At 41.3% G+C, this 18829-nt stretch overlaps 2 protein-coding genes across 2 annotated transcripts in view; one reads left to right on the plus strand and one right to left on the minus strand.

Moving 5' to 3' along the window:
- Positions 1-7642, plus strand: part of LOC121276368 (acidic amino acid decarboxylase GADL1-like) — a 97911-nt gene extending 90269 nt beyond the window's left edge. Inside the window, exon 15 of the mRNA XM_041184696.1 lies at positions 3983-7642. Within this exon, the coding sequence (XP_041040630.1) occupies positions 3983-4156 (174 nt within the window). The 3' untranslated portion in view covers positions 4157-7642. The remainder of the gene's footprint in view (positions 1-3982) is intronic.
- Positions 7643-12237: 4595 nt separating this feature from the next.
- Positions 12238-18829, minus strand: part of tgfbr2b (transforming growth factor beta receptor 2b) — an 85722-nt gene continuing 79130 nt past the window's right edge. The window contains exon 7 of the mRNA XM_041184694.1: positions 12238-17891. Within this exon, the coding sequence (XP_041040628.1) occupies positions 17685-17891 (207 nt within the window). The 3' untranslated portion in view covers positions 12238-17684. The remainder of the gene's footprint in view (positions 17892-18829) is intronic.

Below are 18829 nucleotides of genomic sequence, written 5' to 3' on the forward strand. Positions count from 1 at the left end.
TGCTGGAAATCGAAAACAAGAACAGAATTACCTGGAAAAACTCAGCAGGTCTGGCAGCATCGGCGGAGAAGAAGAAGAGTTGACGTTTCGCGACCTCATGACCCTTCAACAGAACAGGTTCTGTTGAAGGGTCATGAGGACTCGAAACATCAACTCTTTTCTTCTCCGCTGATGCTGCCAGACCTGCTGAGTTTTTCCAGGTAATTCTGTTTTTGTTTCAAACTAATTGACCTTGCTGCATTTAAGAGTGAAATCGAAACCAATACTGGACTGATGATGCTAAGTGCTTTAGTTGACTTTTTTTTGCTGTGCACTAGAAACTGCTTCATACTGAAACACAGAAGTACCAGAATATTTGCAGCCTTGGTTGCTTAGGGCAGAATTTTTAGCTCGGAGGGCAGGCTTGCACCCGATTTGACCGAGTGTGAAATGACGTGCGATGATGTCGGCCGAGCGTGCCGACATCAATGTGCACTCACGTATAGTTTGGTCGGCGGGTGTGTGCTGGAGCCGGCAGCATCCCGCCAACAATTAAAATGCCTATTAAGGCCATTAAGTTAACAATTGACTTTAATTTTCACTGCCCGTTCAACCTAACAGTTGGCAGGCAGTGAAAAGGCCTTTTTGGCAACTTCATCCATGGGCAGGATGAGGTTTCCAAAAGCAAATACAAATAAAGTAAAAGCTTTATTTTTTACTTAAAAACATGGCCCTGCTCATGTGACAGAGTCACATGAGGGGACGTGTTTCGTTACATTTTTCTGCTCTTTGTTATTTTTTTTGAAAATTCTTCATCTCCCTGAAGCAGCTCCGTGCCTCAGGGAGATTATTCTGCACTCTGTCGCGCGCATGTGTGAAGCTCACGCCAGGCGTGCTCGCACTCCCCCATCCGCACAGGCAGCACTCAGTGATGCCACTTGCGTATCATGTTGGGTGGGCCCTAATTGGTCCAATTGCGCAAAATTGCAGGGTGCTACCGATCGGCTGACCACCCCCGCCATTCCCGCACGCCAAGGGCAAAATCCTGCCAATAGTATAGCAATCATATGAACTTTAGCTGCCATCACACAGCATTGAAAGCAGATTATTGGTAAGTTTTGATTTGCTTTATATTGACTGCCCTCAACTGTTTTCATATTTTTCTTTTATCCTTCCGTTTATTACTGATGCATTGCCTCCCTTGAGAGGCACGTTAATTAACGGTCAGGGCTAGGACAACTGTCGGGAAGGCAAAACAGCGTCCTCATTCCCTTATTTCACTCTTAAAATTCATGGGCAGAATCATATCTTCCCCCGTAGGCCGGTTTGTGGGCGGGGTTTTCGCAAAGTTCCTCGGACAGCCTCCCTGCAGGGTTCCCACCTGCCCTGACCACTTTGCAATTTCACGGTGGGATGGGATGGGTGAGGCCTAGGCTGCTCCCCCCCACCGCCTCCCCCCTCCCCCAACCCCCCCACCACCTCCTTCACCATTTGCCCAGTTGAGGCCCTTAGTTAGCCAATTAATGACTGGTTAAGGGCTGTTCCCCACCCGCCCTCAATTTTCAGGCTGGCGGCAGGAGCTCAGGGGCGGGGGAAGCCTGGAAAGTGCCCCTGTTCTGGCTTTGGACGGGAAGGTACTTGTGGCGCCTCCATAAACAGCCTCCTTTCAACATCGGGCAGCATGTCACGGACCAGATAGGTCCTTGGTAACTGTGTGGAATGCTCCTGATTGCCATGCTGGAGCCTATTTAAATGAAATTATGCATATTCATGCGCAAAAACATGCACTGACACACATGTGCATGCACATAAACATGCAAAAACAAATAAAAATCATGGAAAAATTCATATTAATACAGAAGAAAAACTCAAACACGTCTGTCTGACCAGCAGTTATATTTGACCCTATTCCAATTTCCAACCCCTCAGGATGAGATCCAAGTCCCCCAAGAACCTTGTTTGCCAGAAGACACCAAGTTGCTTCATATAGACACCGCCCTTGGCATAAGAAACAACCACTAACATACAGTCTTTTCACATTTACTGGTAAAACATCAAGATTATAAAGTCTGCTTAAACACTTCAAACCAATTCAAACTAATTCCCATTTATTAAAACACAGCCCCATCCAATCATGAAGATTCATAATTAAGTAAAGAATCCTAGAAGAATTTCTGAACAGTAAAAGAGAAACTTTTTTGGGTGTTTTTTTTTGCCTGAGAGCTAGAGAAGAATCTTGCCTTGCAGAGTAAAACTCATATAACAGTAATAATGCCTGGCACTGTGATCTGACCCTTTGGGATGCCGTAACATCAGCACACCAGCTCCAATCAGCCCAGATGTGGCTTTAATACGGTCCCAGCAGCGGATGTTATTGCGAACTTCAGAACCTATTCTGGAACCAATTTAATGCTGGGCTTCATGTCGGATTCTAATGATGTGGAAAATCTCCATTTTTATCAAGGTTAAATGCTTTAAAAAGACAATACGTTAAGACAGTTAGTACAGTATGTGGAGTGTTGACAATATGGTGTCACCTTTTAGATGTAAAAGGACCGATGAGTAATTATGGATAAATAGTCTTGGGTACTTTGCGTATGGTGAATGTGAATGTTTAGTCAGTGCATGAGCTGCGCATTGGGAATTCTAACAGTTAGCTTGGAGGTGTGTTGCATACTTGCATTTTTTTAAAAAAATAAGGAATGGCTAAAATGACAGTACAAATTACTGGAAATGTTTAAGAATACTGAAATGTACTCTTGTCAAGTCACTGGCTAATAAATGTAGATCCTTGCATTAACACCTTTCAATCTTGCTATGCGTAATTTCTCTTATAGCACAGCATTAGCTAGGTAAATTCCATGTACAGTTAATCAAGTGCTATCCATGTACTCCTTCCTGATAACCACTCTATGTACAGTTAATCAAATCTCACCCATATATTCCTTCCCGATAACCACTCTGTGTACAATTAGCTAAATTCCATCTGTATACCCTGTCCCTGTTCTCCATGTACTTACTAGCCTGGTACTCTGCCCATACACAATAAACAACACTGTGGTGTAAAATGGAGCCATCATTCCACCTCAAAACTGCACAGAGCTGTCACTCAATTTTAATAACTGACACGTTATGAGTTATTCAGCTTGAGAACAGGATGTTAATGCATCGCTATGCATGCAAGTAGTGTTTTTTATACAAATGTTTTATCTGCATATAGTATAAGACTGCTATATTATTTAATCTTAGAACGGTATAGTAGCATGACATCAGAACTTGAATACGCCTGAGGAGAATACTACACTACTCTTTTAATTTGATTCATTTTCCTGTGCACTTGCAGCAAGCAAGAGATGCAAGTAACAACTGAAAATAATTGCAATAACTATTGATGGCATCTCTTCTTAAACAAGGATTAAACAGTGGGTTTGGATAAGCAGCAAATGAATGATTGTCATTAATAAAACCAGTAGGGAATTCAGGGGAAAGTTCTTTGCCCAGAAAGTGGTTAAAATGTGGGACTCAGTGCTGGAGGGATTTGTTGAGGAGAATAGCATAGATGCATTCAAAGGGAAATTAGATAAGTACATGAAGGAGAAAGGAATAGAAGGTTATGCTAATAGGATTAGATGAAGTTAGGTTGGAAGTGATTCACGTGGAGCATGAGAAAGTTGGGGCAAATGGTCATTCTGGCTGTAAGTTCTATGCAATATGAATGGACAGCAGCTTTATTTAGTGTAACCCTGAGCTTTTTCTCAAGTTCAAGTATACAACTTGCTATTGAAGATGCGTAAGTGCAAACACAACATTCTGTTTTTTTATACAGGGCTGTCCGTGCCCCTTTTGGTTTCTGAATCCCAGAGATGCTTATCCCATGTGTTCATGGATCTTAAGTATGCGGGATGAATGTTTCCCATTTTCAAAAAATAAGGGAAAAAGGAAGGCAGATCTCAATCCCATTACCTGGCATTTTCACGGAGCTTGTTTTCTTTCAATATTGCAGGTTGCACCAGTAATTAAGGAGAGGATGATGAAGAAAGGCAGCATGATGGTTGGTTACCAGCCTCACCGTGACAAGGTTAACTTCTTCCGTCAAATCATCATCAGCCCCCTGGTCAGCCGTGAGGATATGGACTTTATTCTCAATGAGATCGACAGCCTGGGGAAGGATTTGTAATTTGGATTGAAGGTGTAGATGATAAGATATGTTTACAAGAAAAAGTTTCAAGTTGTTCAGGGTTTAGCTTAGAAAACTAGGCAGAACTGACTTGTACTGTACTCATTTTAGCATGAACAAAATTAACTTTGATGAAGCAGATTTCACCCTTCAGAACACATATACTTGCTTATTTTACAGAACAAATGATGAGGCTTAGTGGAATCTTAGGGAAATATTTTTAACCTATATTTGTATTGAGTTGCTGTTATCTAGTGTTATAATATAAATGCCATGCCTACATAGTAGTGTACATCTTTGCTATCCTGTGTGTGCCTGAACTTCAAAAGGAAAAACTGACCACCTATGAATTTGCCTATTGCTTACAAAATTATGAACATATAGCTCTATGGCTCCCACTTTGAATGCCCCCTTTAATTGTTTTGTTGCTGGAGCCACATGTCCTAAAATATGTTTCATCCCAGCAATGAGCCATGCGCAAGATCAGTGGCCATAATCCAGCAGTAGGAAGGAAGATGTGGCAAATCAGGAAAAGATGTTACCAATGCTACTAGCATGGGAATAAAAAAGTAATTCTTTCAGTTGGAATATTAGATTATATTTGAGAAAAGTAAAAATTATTGTTTAGCATATTGTGTGTTGTCAGTTACAGAGCAATTGTAAGCTTGTCAACTTGTGTTCCTTATATGAAGAAGACAGGGAAACTAGAGTTCGCCAATTGTGCAATATTAAATAGGTACGGTTTTTTGTAGTTAATATAACAGATAATATATTGCCACTGTATTAATAGCAGCAGTGAGGCGGTTGTCACATTAAGCAAAAAGGCAGGGTCACTTCAGTTGTTTCTTGAAATTATTTCTGAAGCTTGTTAGATATTTTACAGAGAAACAATTTTTTTTTGCACTTGAACCTTTTTAAGGAATGGTATAAAAATCTCTTAAAGGGATGCTTTCTCCTAGCAAGCTGGAATTTCTGTTTGTAAACATCCCTCCTCGGGCTGATGGTCATCCAAACATCCAGGTATCTAACTGCCTGCTTGAGGTCCAGTAATAGTACTTCTGACAGTTTTGAATTGCATGCTTTTTACCTAGAATTTTTATTTCAAAACTTTCAAAAGTAGCCTATTATTGGAAAGATCACTGCAGATGAAAGGCGCTGCTATGTTAGATTATGCTGTTTCTTATTAGTAAAATGTGTTGCCTGTAATAAGGTATCACTGTATCATGATGACTCACCCTTTCCATAAGACGAAAGTGCGCCTTTAAAACAGCCATTTTATCAGTGTAATATAAAGTGTTTTTGATTGGCCCAGTGCTAGCTTATACATTACTTACTTTGATCTCCTAAGATCATTCCGGAGATGTGAGCTTTAAACAAAATATTTTGCATATAAGTATACAGGTCAGGAAATGCACTTCAGAAATGTACCAGAGATTAGCCACTAAATTAGAACTTGCTTTCTTTTGTAAAGATTCAACACTTTAGGCTCTTCAGGCCTCGTTAACTCTGGAAACATTAATATTTCTTGAATAGAAGGACAATTCCAACTTTTAAAAGACACCTGAACAAATCTGATGAGTTAGTCAGTTTTAAAAGACAGACCATGTTCACTGGCCTTGATTAGCTGGACCCACAAGCCATCAGAATACCAAGGCAAAGCACTTCTTTGCATATTTTTTTTATTTTCTCTTTAAGTACCTCAACCTTGTTCTAACATTCCTATTATTTCTCTCTCTAAACTACTGGGTCAAGACAATTTGCACCGGAGAGATTAAATTCCATCTCTTCTGACCTTAATGAGAAAAAAATCCCTCAAAGCCTGTTTTACTCACCAGAAAAAAACACATGTTTTAACGGTGAGAAAGGTTTCTTTACCCAGAGGGAAGCGGCTGAGATTATAACGGGAGAGGGATATTGATAACTGATGATCGATCTCCACAGTCCATTTGTTTTAATTCTGACCTTTACCAGCAATCAGTGGTTCTATTTTCATGAGATTATTCTGTTATAATTTATTGATAGGTATGTTGAATTGCTTTCGTTGTCCTCTTGAGAAATTGAGAAAATTGCTCATCAAACAACACATCAGGATTTATTGGCAATAAATCCTATCCATAGTAATGGAGGAAAAAAGGAGAAAAATCAGTTTGTAAATTTTCAGGTAGAATTTATTGATAATATTTTTGACAGAATTCACTGATAAAATCGATTGATTTGGATTCTTAAGAAATCCATCTAGCAAGAGGGTTTTCACTGATTGCTGTTTGTAGCGAGAATTTTAAATGCATGTCCAAAGAACACATTTATGATTCTGCCACAAACAAAACACAGGGAAATCTTCCTCCTTGATGCTGAAAAAAAAGTTGAAATATTTAGCAAAAGATTGGAGCACATCAGCCACCATCATATTAATAGAATCTGTGATTGGTCAGTTATCTCTATGGTTGTCAGTCCTCCTGGATTGTCGTGGAAATTCGAGGAATTAAAGATTAAGCTCCAGGGCACTGCAGCAAGCAAAAACCCAGGAGAAAAATCATTGACACAATTTTAAAAATTGTTTATTTTTTAAAGGTTCTTTGAACGCTTCTGTTTACTAGCTATAAACATATTGAATATGGGAGAAAATGCTGTTTGAATGACAGTTAAAAATCCCCCAATCAATTCACAAAGTGTCTACTCACTTTCCAATTAGCTGTGATGACAGTGCACTATGAGAATGGGCATGATGGGTAGCCAATGGCAGCAGTGTGGGGCAGGGAAGTTGGAGGCAGAAGGTCATGTAATGACGCCTTCGGGTTTATGTCCAACCAAATTTGTCAACCTTAGACCCTTCTTGGTCTCTTAGGTCAGCCATTTTATGTTGTGTTGCTAACATTCGGTTAATGTTGGGGAAATATACCTTTATGATAACAAATAAAACCGAATAATCATCAATTGAGAATAAAACAAATCTGAGAGTAGAATTTTACTGAATAAATGAGGTCACATGATTTCCTTTCTCTAACACTCCATGTATGTGCATGTTGTGTATTGTGCTGCTTTTCTGCTTAATATGATGTCACTGTAGAAAAAGTTGCCACCAGGACTAGACACTACATCTGAAAGTAAAACTGCTTATGAAGTGATTGTTATCTGTGTTTGCAGTGCTACTTAACTCCTAGTTACATTGCGCTATCACTATTGGTGCCAGTGTTTGATTGTCTACGATGTGATGCTGGACTCCACTGAACTACTCTAGTGAACACCTAGAGTGAAACCTTATGGTAACTTTCCTGTATGTAGTGCAGTTTCAGCAGTGTTTTCAAAATGCAGCATTTTAGGTGTTTTGGAACGTTTAGTCTAAAGTAGAACCAAGACATCAATTTTTTTTACACTTAATTTATTGGGCTGAATGTACTTGAATGAGACTAGAGGTGATAACTTATGTTTCGACATATAAAAGTAAGACTTCTGTATTTAATGCGGTGAAATAAAAAGTCTAATTAAGTTCACTTGTGTCTTCTGTTTTGTACAGAGAAATTGTCATTGATTTGTTATTTGGTGTCTGAGAAGCTTACCGTTTTGAGTTGGGGAGTATATCTCCTGCAATAATGCCTCCTCCCATATCTTCAGGGTCACTTCTGGTGTACCCTAAAATTCTGTCTATTCTCATTCATATGCTAGCTCTTGGTGAGCATGGGATTATCTGCCTAGGTAGTCAATGGTTTGTTATCATCATTGTGGGTCTTATATGGGGTTGTCCATGGTCTTGATTTACAGATACTGTTGGAGGCAAGGCTGTTGATAAATTTTACCTTTTATTGAACATTCTGCTATGTACAGAACAAAGCTTAGCACGAGGCTTCACATAGAACTATCTGTCAGCATACTCTGTTGTCATGTGATCTTACATCACTGATGATGTGGACTATCTATTTACATATTTAACATTAACTCTTTGCACTACAAATGGTACCCAACTTCATCTCTGCCCCTACCTTTGCTTCCGTAACTAGAGCTGTGATAGTTGTTCTCTAAGTTGAGGATAAGCCTGTGACTGAGCTTGTGACTCAGGAGGGGAAAACCTGAAGCATCCTGTTCACCCACTGCTGGACATTGCATGACCTAGCTCCAAAATCCATCTCGCCTCCCAGTCCAGATCAATCCTACTCCACCCAGAGCTGAACTTCGAATTCCACATCCAGTCTATCACCAAGTTTGTGTTCTTTCACCTCAGGAACATCACCAAACTCTGTTCTTACCTCATCCCATTAATTCTAAATCCTCATCTACACTTTTTGTTCTAATACCTTCCTTTCTGGACTTCTGCATTCTTACATAAACTCCAATTCATCCAGAACTCCATCATACGCTTCCTATCCTAAACGAAGCACCATCAGTCCACTTTTCATATCCATCAACTTGCAATTCTTGCCCTTGATTTCAAATTCCCTCACCTTGATCTAGGACACATCAATTTGCTTATTGTGTGACAAGTAAATTAATTTACCCTGCAGTAGGGCACGGGTCCTACAAGAAATAGGCACTCCACATGAATTAATGAAAATCTTTTGAGGAGGAAGTATCTGTGAAAAGAAGGTAGGAAAAAGTTATGACAGGCGTGTGATTGTACATTGGGCCTGAATTTCAGAGTCAGGACAGTTGCCGGCTCTACAAACATGACCTGGGAGAAAATGCCCGGGAAGGTTGGATTTTGGATTTGGGGGAAGAGGGTGGGTGCAGGGCAGGTGAAAATGGAAGTTGTGGTGGACGACCCCGGAAACAGTGTGGAAGCTGCTGGGTGCGGAGGCACCGGCACTTTGTCAAAGATATGAAAAAAGAAATAAAATACACAACAGCCCTCCAGCCCTCACCCCTCTGACCCCACACTCCCTATGTCCCATCTGTGCCAACCCATGTCACCTCATGCCCTCCAACCACCCCATGGCCCCTCAAACCCTCCATATTACCTCATACCCCTATGACTATCCTCTTGGCCCCTCATGCCCTCCATGTTACCTCATACCCCTGAGACCACCCTCTTGGCCCCTCATACCCTCCATGCCAATCTATGCCTCTGTACTCTCCCGCAAAGCCCTTCATACCCTCCATGCCATCTCGTCCACCCCCCCACCCCCCAATGGCCCTTTATAGCCAACTTAGTGCCAACTCGACAACCCACAACCCACTTTGCAACTCCGCAAAGTTTAGACCTGCCCCTACCAGGTCTAATCTTCACACGTCGTGTTTCCCACTCCTAACTGACAAAAGTAAGACATGGCTGGAAACAGCTGCTGTTTTATATGGGCAGCTGCCTCTGTGAACCACGGGTGAGCAATTTAGAACCTGCCCCCATTAGCTGCCCTACAAAAATGGTAGGTGCCATGTCTGGGGGCAGGACTGCTGGATTCGGAGCTCCGGAGCCATTTTTGCAACGACAAAGAGCCTGTCCATCTGCGCAAAAATTCAGGCCTTGGAATCTTACAGTGTTCTGCTTGGAGCCCTAGCTACTTAGCAATAAGAAACCTTAATATAAGACTTGCTCTTGGTACAAAACTATTCAGCTAACAGGTGATTTAAAGATCAATGGCATTCGAAGCAATTAAGGGGATGGGCTAAAGAGTGGGATTTTCCGGCCCTGTCCTGACAGGACCCACCGCAGGAGATTCAGCAGCCCAGCCAAAATTCCATTGACTTTCAGTGGGACCGGATGATCTTGGCAGTTGGCGGGGCTGGAACATCCCACCCTAGATTTCAATGTGGGCAAATGTAACTATACACATTGGAATATGAAACATCCATTATCAACTGGCAAAGTGGAAAACTTAGGGGTTTGAGTACAAGTATATTAGCCATACACAAAATGTAGACTTAATTGAGAATATTTTGAAATAATGTGTTCAATAGCATTTGATCACAATTCTGTTCACGTTCTATAAAATCTGGGTCACTGGCGTACTGATATGCAGCATGCAGAGATAGGTGGCTAGCTATCAGTAAGATGTTGATGCATTGAAGAAGCTTCTGAGAACAATCCCAACATCTCAAGTCCCTCTTCATTACTATGGTTTCCCAAGCCTGGCACACCAACCTGGTAAACCGATGCTGAACCCTTTCTATTGTTTTAACTGCTTTCTATAAAGGAGTGACTAAAACTGCATACCAGTAACTGTAGCCTATTGCCTTACACACATCTTTAGAGAAAGTCAACCCTAACCAGTAACCACAGGACTGACATTACTTCTGTCATTGTCAAGCAGGTGGCATTCCTGAAGCATTCTCCTCTGTTTTTTGGTATATTGAATGTTCTTTCCCATAGTAAATCATAGAAAAACCATTCCCATAACAGCTAATCAGAAATCTACTGACTAGGTCAAGGCATTGTCTCAATTGCAAGTGGGTGGTAGATATCAGCAGGTGATTTGAAGATCAATGGCATTCAAACCAATCTGGAGCAATTAAGGGGATGGGCTAAAGAGTGGGATTTTCTGGCCCTGTCCTGATTTAAAAAAAACCAAGAGGCCCATATAGTTTGCTTTCTACCATCCTGGTAGTTGCAAGATACAACATTAACTCTCCTGACCTCATTACAGCCTTGGTTCAAACATGGACAAAAGAGCTGAACTTCAGAAGTGAGATGGGTGACTGCCCTTGACACCAAGGCAGCATTTGACCAAGTGTGGTATCAAGGAGTCCTAGCAAAACGGGTCAGTGGGAATCAGGGGAAAACGCTCCTCTGATTGGAGTAAAACCTAGCACAAAAGAAGATGGTTGTGGTTGTTGGAGGTCAATCATCTCAGCTCCAGGAAATCACTACAGGAGTTCCTCAGGGTGGTGTCCTAGGCCCAACCATCTTCAACTGTTTCATAAATGATCTTTCTTCCATCATAAGGTCAGAAGTGGAAATGTTTGCTGATGGTTGCACAATGTTCAACGCCATTTGCGACTTCTCAGATACTGAAACAGTCCACCTCCAAATGCAACAAGGTATGGAGAATATCTAGGCTTGGGCTGACAAGTGACAAGTAACATTTGTGCCACACAAGTGACAAGTAACATTTGTGCCACACAAGTGCCAGGCAATGCCCATCTCCAACAAGAGAGAATCTAACCATCTCCCCATGACGTTCAACAGCATTACCATCGCTGAATCCCCCCCACTATCGCCATCCTGGGGTACCAAGACCAGAAACTGAACTGGACTAGCTATATAAATACTGTGGCTACAAAAGCAGGTCAGAGGCTAGGAATCCTGTGGTGAGTAACTCAGCTCCTGGAGTTCACCTACAAGGCACAAGTCAGGAGTGTGATTGAATACTCCCCACTTGCCTGGATGAGTGCAGCTCCAACAACAATCAAGAAGCTTGACACCATCCAGGACAAAGCAGCTCAATTAACCAGTTGATTGGCACCACATCCAGAAACATTCACTACCTCCACCACTGAATCACAGTAGCAGCAGTGTGTACCAACTACAAGATGCACAGCAGGAACTCACCAATGCTTCTTAGACAGCACCTTTCAAACCCCCGATCACTACCATCTAGAAGGACAAGGGCAGCAGATACATGGGAGCACCAACACTGGCAAGTTCTCCTCCAAGCTACTCAGTATCCTGACTTGGAAATATATCCTCAAATCTTCACAATCTTTATGTCAAAGTCCTGGAACTCCCTCCCAAACAGCACTGTGGGTCAACATAGACCACCGCAGGGATTTAAGAAGGCAGCTCATCACCTCCTTCTCAAGGGCAATTAGGGATAGGCAATAAATGCTGACTAGTGAGCAATGCCCACATCCCATGAACAAATAAAAAAAATCATAGCTATCAATCCCTATCAATTAACCTATAACTCTAGCGCAGTAAAGCCCAGTGGTGGAGAGCATTGCGAACCATAGATCCAAAGTCACTTCCTCATTCCTGGGATGTTACACTTACCGCATGTCATGTTGGGATACAGTATGTGTAAATTCAGACACGTTAGATTTGCAGTTAATCTATGTAACTTGCATTTACATGAATAAATATTAATTGTTTCCACCATCTCCCTTGTGGCAACAAGTAGCATTAGAAGGGTTTCAAAAGCACACTACACAAAGAGGAATTTAGAACTTTTCTTTATTTATACAATGAGATGCAAATAATATGTTTAATAGTTTCTTTTTAATATATACAATACTCTCTTTACATTGCAAAGATAATTATTATGTGTGTGCGTTTACACACGTACATATAAGATTGGATATTGCTTTAAACGGTGTAAAATATATTGTTAATCATTCAGATAAAGTTTTCTATTTCCCTGCTGTGCACCAATTTACATTCATTCCTATTTAATGGACTGAAGTCCCAAGTCATAGATTTTGTAACATTTGTCACAAAATAGTTTGTATTTATTACAACAGCCAAAAACTATTAGTGAGCTATTTTTTGTAAATAAATACAGCAAGATGGGATTTTATTCTGAACAGAGTTCCTATTTGAGAAAAGGAGTCTTAAAAATTACTTTCTTCCTTTTGTTGGATGACCCAAGGTTGATGGGGCAAAGTTAATCGGTAAAAGGTTTCATATTGGCTCATGCACAAAACTGAAGCTCAAAAGTGGAAAAACACGGATTTTGTTAGATAAATTAAGTTACTGCGCCCAAGTAATTGTCAATGTGTGTATTCCAAAACAAAAATAAGTAAAAAATTGTTGTGCATATTTGTTCACTCCATTCCTGTTTCACTTTTGAGGTGGTTGGATTCTTAAGGATTCAATTCATGTGACACTTGTACCAATGAAAATTTTGGTAAGTATCCTATATGGAAAACATCAGACATTTAAAAAATTGTACAATATATCAAGCAATATATGGAGAGTGTGCCATTTAATGACTCTCACCAATGACTCTTGTCCTGAGATTGCCTGAAAGTCCCTTTAACATCATCTCAATATAAAAGCTTTCGAAAGACTGTCAGACACATTAATCCTATGAAAAAAAAATCACCTTACATCTTTTTTGCATAAATGTCAATTACTTGTATTAAAACAATTATGTAGCCACTTAATATAAGTTGAGCACTCCAGCATTTACAAAAAGATATAAAAATGAGGATTATATATAGTGACAATTTCATAAAAATACATTCAAGCAGCTTATAGTCCTGAACCTTGATTAATCTCCAAGCCCCACAAAACCAATTAATATAACGGAGCCAGTTTATATAGTCAGTTTTATGTGTGTGCAGCTTAAATTTTGCAATATTCTTAAAAAAAAATCACAGTCTGCAGTGAAGAACTTGCAATATAATATTTCAGTTCCAAGCAACATTAATATGTTAATAGGGTGCGCAAATCCCCAGACAATGGGTTAGGTAATCTTGTTTAATCAAATTCTTTATGGAGCCATAGGAACAAAATAATGGGTCATTTAGCCCTTCAAGCCTGTTCCATCAGTTTGTTAGGCACAGCTGACTTGAATCTTAACTCCATTCACCAGTCTTCATTCTAGGTTCCTTAATACTATTGCCCAATAAAAAGCCAACTATTAAAGTTTTCAATCGACCTAACTTCGAACAGCTTTTTGGAGAAGAGAGAATTACTGATTTCCACTACCCTTTGTGTGAAGAAATGCTTCCTGAATGGTGCAGCTCTAATTTTAAGGGATGCCCCCCTGTTTGAGACCCTTATCCAGAGGAAATAGTTTCTCTCTATCTACCCTATCAAATCTTTTAATCAGGCTAAACACCCCAATCACGTCACCTCATGATTTTTTTTATACTCAAATGAATATAAGTCGAGTCAATGCAACCTGTCCTCAAAATTTAGCCTTTTAGTCTCAATTTCATTCCTAATCTTAATGTAAGATATGGTTTTGGCACAACACAGTATGATCTGAGAATGTCATTCCTGCAGTTGATTTGGTGTTAGAGTAGCACGACATTTTCCTCTGTGTCTTAACAATGACATATTGTTTGCGCACTGTGCCAATTGAGAGGAAAATGCCAAGGATAATTATTTTGTGGGTTGAAGCTAATTGGTTCCAAAACTAGTGGCACCACCTGACCTTTGGAGCCAATCACAATTCCTCCTTGAAACTTATGAATAATTAGTGGAGGTGGCTTTGTCCTTTTAAGCACACTGGTTTCACCACTAACTAATGCTTTGACTGGATTGGTTATGAGAACTGTTATCAAATCTGCAGTGATTGCCTATATTGATTCATATCAGAGCACCATTACAACAAAGAGAGCAGGGGCTAATACATAGGCATTGAGGCCTGGATTTTCGTAGGGGCAGAAATGGGCCCGGGACGGGATTTACGCATGCATGTTACGTGGAGGCAGATGCCCATTTAAATCAGCAGGTGCCTCCACTCAAGTGTGATTTTGGTGAGCCAAGTGTGTGAAGCACGGTGAGCACAGTTAGACTTGGCAGGTGTGAGGCGGGGAGCCCTTTTGGAGAGATATGGTATCCCTTTTGGATATGGTCCAGGGTTACCTCTGAGCGAGGTCAGATGCCCTTTGGGAAGGTCATGTGGCCCTTGAGACAGGTATATGCCCCTTGGGATTGTTAAAATTAGGCATGAATGTGTGTAAAATGTGCAAAAACCCATTAACCGTCTAGCTCATTGAAATGTTAGATGTGTCAAAATGAACTGTCAGAAGCAACTGTCAAAAGTGCCAAAATGAACTCTCAAAGGCAGTTGTCAAATGTGTCAAAATAGATTGTCAAGCTGTCAAGGAATTTAAAATTCCTGTCCTTTAAATCTTTGAAAAAAATTCTGGAGTGTTTAAAAGAATCATTTTTTTTCTGTTTCACTCTGTCTCTTGACATAAGCCTCAAGGCTACCAGTACTTGATTAGTGCTGCATGACTGATTTCGCAATCTTCCATTTTCACAGTAGGGTGCCTTCCATTTCACAGTTTGATTGGCAGCTGCAAGGGGCTATAGACTCTTTGAAGTAGGACTATGAATTCCAATGTTTGTTTTTATAAGGGGTGAAACACTTGAATGGAATGTTTGTTTTTTAATAGTGAATTCATCAATATACAGGGAAATTTATTGCATTTAATCTCAGCATGGGTTTTGACTTCTGCTCATGGTGGAGTGAGTTGGCAAGTTAGATGTAAGGGCAAAGGGTGCTGGGTGGGGCCATGGCTAGGCTAGAGTTAGCACTAAGTTGGCATAGGGACTATAAATACACATGGGGTGGGTAGAGGGGCATAAGTTGGCATGGGTGGTATGAGTGGTTATGAGTGAATGTGTAGGGGCATGGGTTGGCCTGGAGGGTATGAGGGACCATGGGGGTGGGTAGAGGGCATGAGGTGGCATGCAATGGCATGGATGGGGCATGGGCAGCGTGTGGGGGTTGAAGGGGGGCTGAGGGATGAGGGCTGGAGGGACGTTTTTGTTCATTTAAAAAAAAAATCTTGGACAGTGCCAGGGCACAGAGCCTTCTGCACACTCCATCTCTGCATTAGTTCCACAGTGGTAGGCTGGACTCCCAGAGAACCCTGCCATCCTGGAACAAAAATCCCAGCTTCTGGGGCACTTTCGCCCGTGTCAGGTTTGTGGAGCCAGGAAACAGGACGACTCTGTGCTCCCGACCCAGTAGTGAAAATCCAGGCCTGAGTGTCTTTGGTTTAGAAGTGGCCATCAGCCTGACTCTGGGGGACTGTACTTTAGTGAGTTGGGTTAAAGTCAGACATCCGGAACATAAAGATGACAAATTGGAGTCAATGCTCTCATTGCTTACCTCAGCAATTTACAAGTAGATTCCAAGTTACGCCTACTGTTTGCTCAAACAGAATTACTGTATGTGAGAAACTTGGGCTACACAACATTTTATTTATACTAGCTGAAAAATGTTTCCTGTCTTGGAGGTATGACTGACTATAGCTAATATCATTATGCAAACCACATCCTATCTTGCAAGAAATCAGGACTAATGCAGACTTTGGTACAGATCAGAAAGAATTCAGATGAACCATCGCACCCCAGTCAGACCTTTCCTCAGATACTCTCAAAACAGGGTGCACCCAATGCCCTGAATTTAAAAATCTGCGTGGCGACTGGCCTGTCAACAGAGTCCTCATCAGGCCAAATGCAAAAGACAAAGGCTGTGTGTATATGAATGCATATTAGGCAGAATTGTTAGCTTTTTCATCTGCACCACCATGCCCTCTCCTCCCTGCTATAATTGCTGAATGCTCTGATGTAGCTCCATGGCCACCAGCAGTAGTCCTGATCCTCCCATAATTGCCTATTTTATCTGTGAGCCACTATACTGAGTATTGTTGGTGTGAATTGGGCAGTAACAAGGGCCATGAAGCTCTCAGATTGTCATAAATAAACAACTAATGTCCTTTAAGGAAGAAAATCTGCCATCCTTACCCAGTCTGGCCCAACACATGACTCCAGTTCCACACTAATGTACTAATGTGGCTGATGCTTCACTGCCCTCTGAAGTGACCCAGAAGCTACTAGTAGTCTGTACACTGATGATTTTAATTGGTTAGGATGCAGATAATGTGGATTTCAGACAGACAAAGTGTTAAGTCCAAAGTTTCCTGCCTGAGATCTGCCCAATGACCACTTCACAGGCTCCAGATCTGTAGACCTACTGACTAAATGTTTCAGGTTATGTTTGCATACAGGCCAACCAACGTACTCCTGCCACCACTATCATCTGAATGATAATTTCCCTGTCACTTCCGTAAATCAATTATCCCTAGTACACTATCAGACCAGCAAATCAGCAGAACCCACTTTTCCAATGAAATGAACAGATCTGGTTTTACTTTACATTGGCACAGTTTCACACCCCTGAGGGAGGGCAGTGGTGTCCATTAGATTGGCACAGTTTCACACCCCTGAGGGAGGGCAGTGGTGTCCATTAGATCAACAACAGGCATCAGTCTCTAGCTTTAACTGGGCAGGCCCAGACCTGGTTCCTGAAGCTCCCTCCACTTCTGCCCAATCTTAATTTCTCACTTGAACCCATGCAACTGTTTGCCTTCAATCTTTCAATGTAGTCCACCATGTTTTTTTACTTATTTCACAATGACAGCGGAACACTCCAAGAGCACACAAGGTGAATTTGTTCCTATATTATACCAGGCAAGTGAATAAATGAATAAAAACATACATTTGAGGGGTTGGGGAGGGGGGTGCTGGTGGATTTTTAAGCGGTTTGTTGCTGCATACAATTCCTTAATGTCATCAAAGAGGCACCTTTGTTCCTATGAATACCCTTTGAATAGAGATAAGAAACATTGAAAATTCCTTGAAGTATATATATACTTATATATACCAATAAAGTGCAAGGATAAAGGTTACACGATGGAATCTTTGGTTTCCTGAGCAGTTGGTCAGAATTGCAATCCTATAACAAAACTATATCCCACTCTTCTTTTGAGTTCCCAGAACTCCACTCCTTACATGAAGAATGGCCCATCCTTTGTTAAGTGATATGAGAGTTTCTTCTGTGGGAGTGAAGCTAGATTTCCGCCAAACTGCCCGCATCTGACCACAAATTCTTCTTTGTTGTCCACTAGCCACTCTTTATGCCACAGTGACTACCCTCAGGCTCTGTTTGGTCTCACTGACAGAGCAATCTTCCGAAATCTTCTCCTCAGAGCAGCTCCGGCCAGAGAGCTTGTCCATCTGCTCCAGATCATTGAAGCGTTCCACTACACACTGTGCGGTGAGACGTGCTTCTGGATCGTGGTCCCAGCATTCCACAATGATTTCACAGAGCTGCTGCACAAGCTGAAAGACAAAGGGAGAGAACAGTGTTCACATGAATTTTGGGCAAACCGTATACTGACTCCAAGAAAGGCACATGTGGGTGCAGCAACAGCACAAAACTAGCTTCCAGCTAGTAATCAAATTTGCCTCCAATGGTATATTTCACATTCCTCGAGGCTATCGCACAAGTCAAGTTGTAATGTCGAAGCATCCGATGGCTGACACTCCTACAGCAACATCAGACATATCTTACTTGAACTGATGTTCATGAGTACACAGCACCAGCAGCTGTGGAGAGGTCAGAGCAGTGACTGAATCAGCCTCAGTGAAAGCAACGTGTTCCACTTTGGGAAAAAAATTCACCTCAAAGAACGAGAGGAGTAAAACATATATACACTTCCCGTTGCAGGCACTTCCTCCCAACCAGGAACTCACTCCAGTGATAAATCCTCCGTCCTTTGTTTATTAGCTTCATATTCCAATTCTACTGACTGTGCTGATTGTGCCTTAATAGCAAGTGCTGAAGACTAAAATTGTGTTTTTTTTTACCAAGTATTATCAATAAGACTAACCTACTCATCAAGGTGAAAGCTAAATGTAGACTCAAATTTGAGTAAATTCTAATTTTTTCCAGGGAATGGCAAGGGGATTCGGAAGGACACTGGAGAGGTGGGGAGGGAGGGGGGGGGGGGAGGGGAGGAAGGCTCCACTACAAAAGCGATTTGACTGCCAGCCCTTCCTCTCTGGTGTCCTCTCTCCCCCTAGTTGGTCAGTCCTCATTTGGAACTGTTCTTGGAAATGGATGCTAACAGGGGGCAATTTTCATCTTATAGTTGCCTCTTTGACACTCAAAAACAGGATGGGGTCTGGTCTGAAAATAAAGTGGCGTGTATTCATATATAAGCAAGGGCTAGTCATGAGGAATGATATTTAAAAGGGATCCTCAGCTGCTCTCAGGT

This window comes from Carcharodon carcharias, chromosome 3 (assembly GCF_017639515.1).
Source record: "Carcharodon carcharias isolate sCarCar2 chromosome 3, sCarCar2.pri, whole genome shotgun sequence".
Lineage (NCBI taxonomy): Eukaryota > Metazoa > Chordata > Chondrichthyes > Lamniformes > Lamnidae > Carcharodon > Carcharodon carcharias.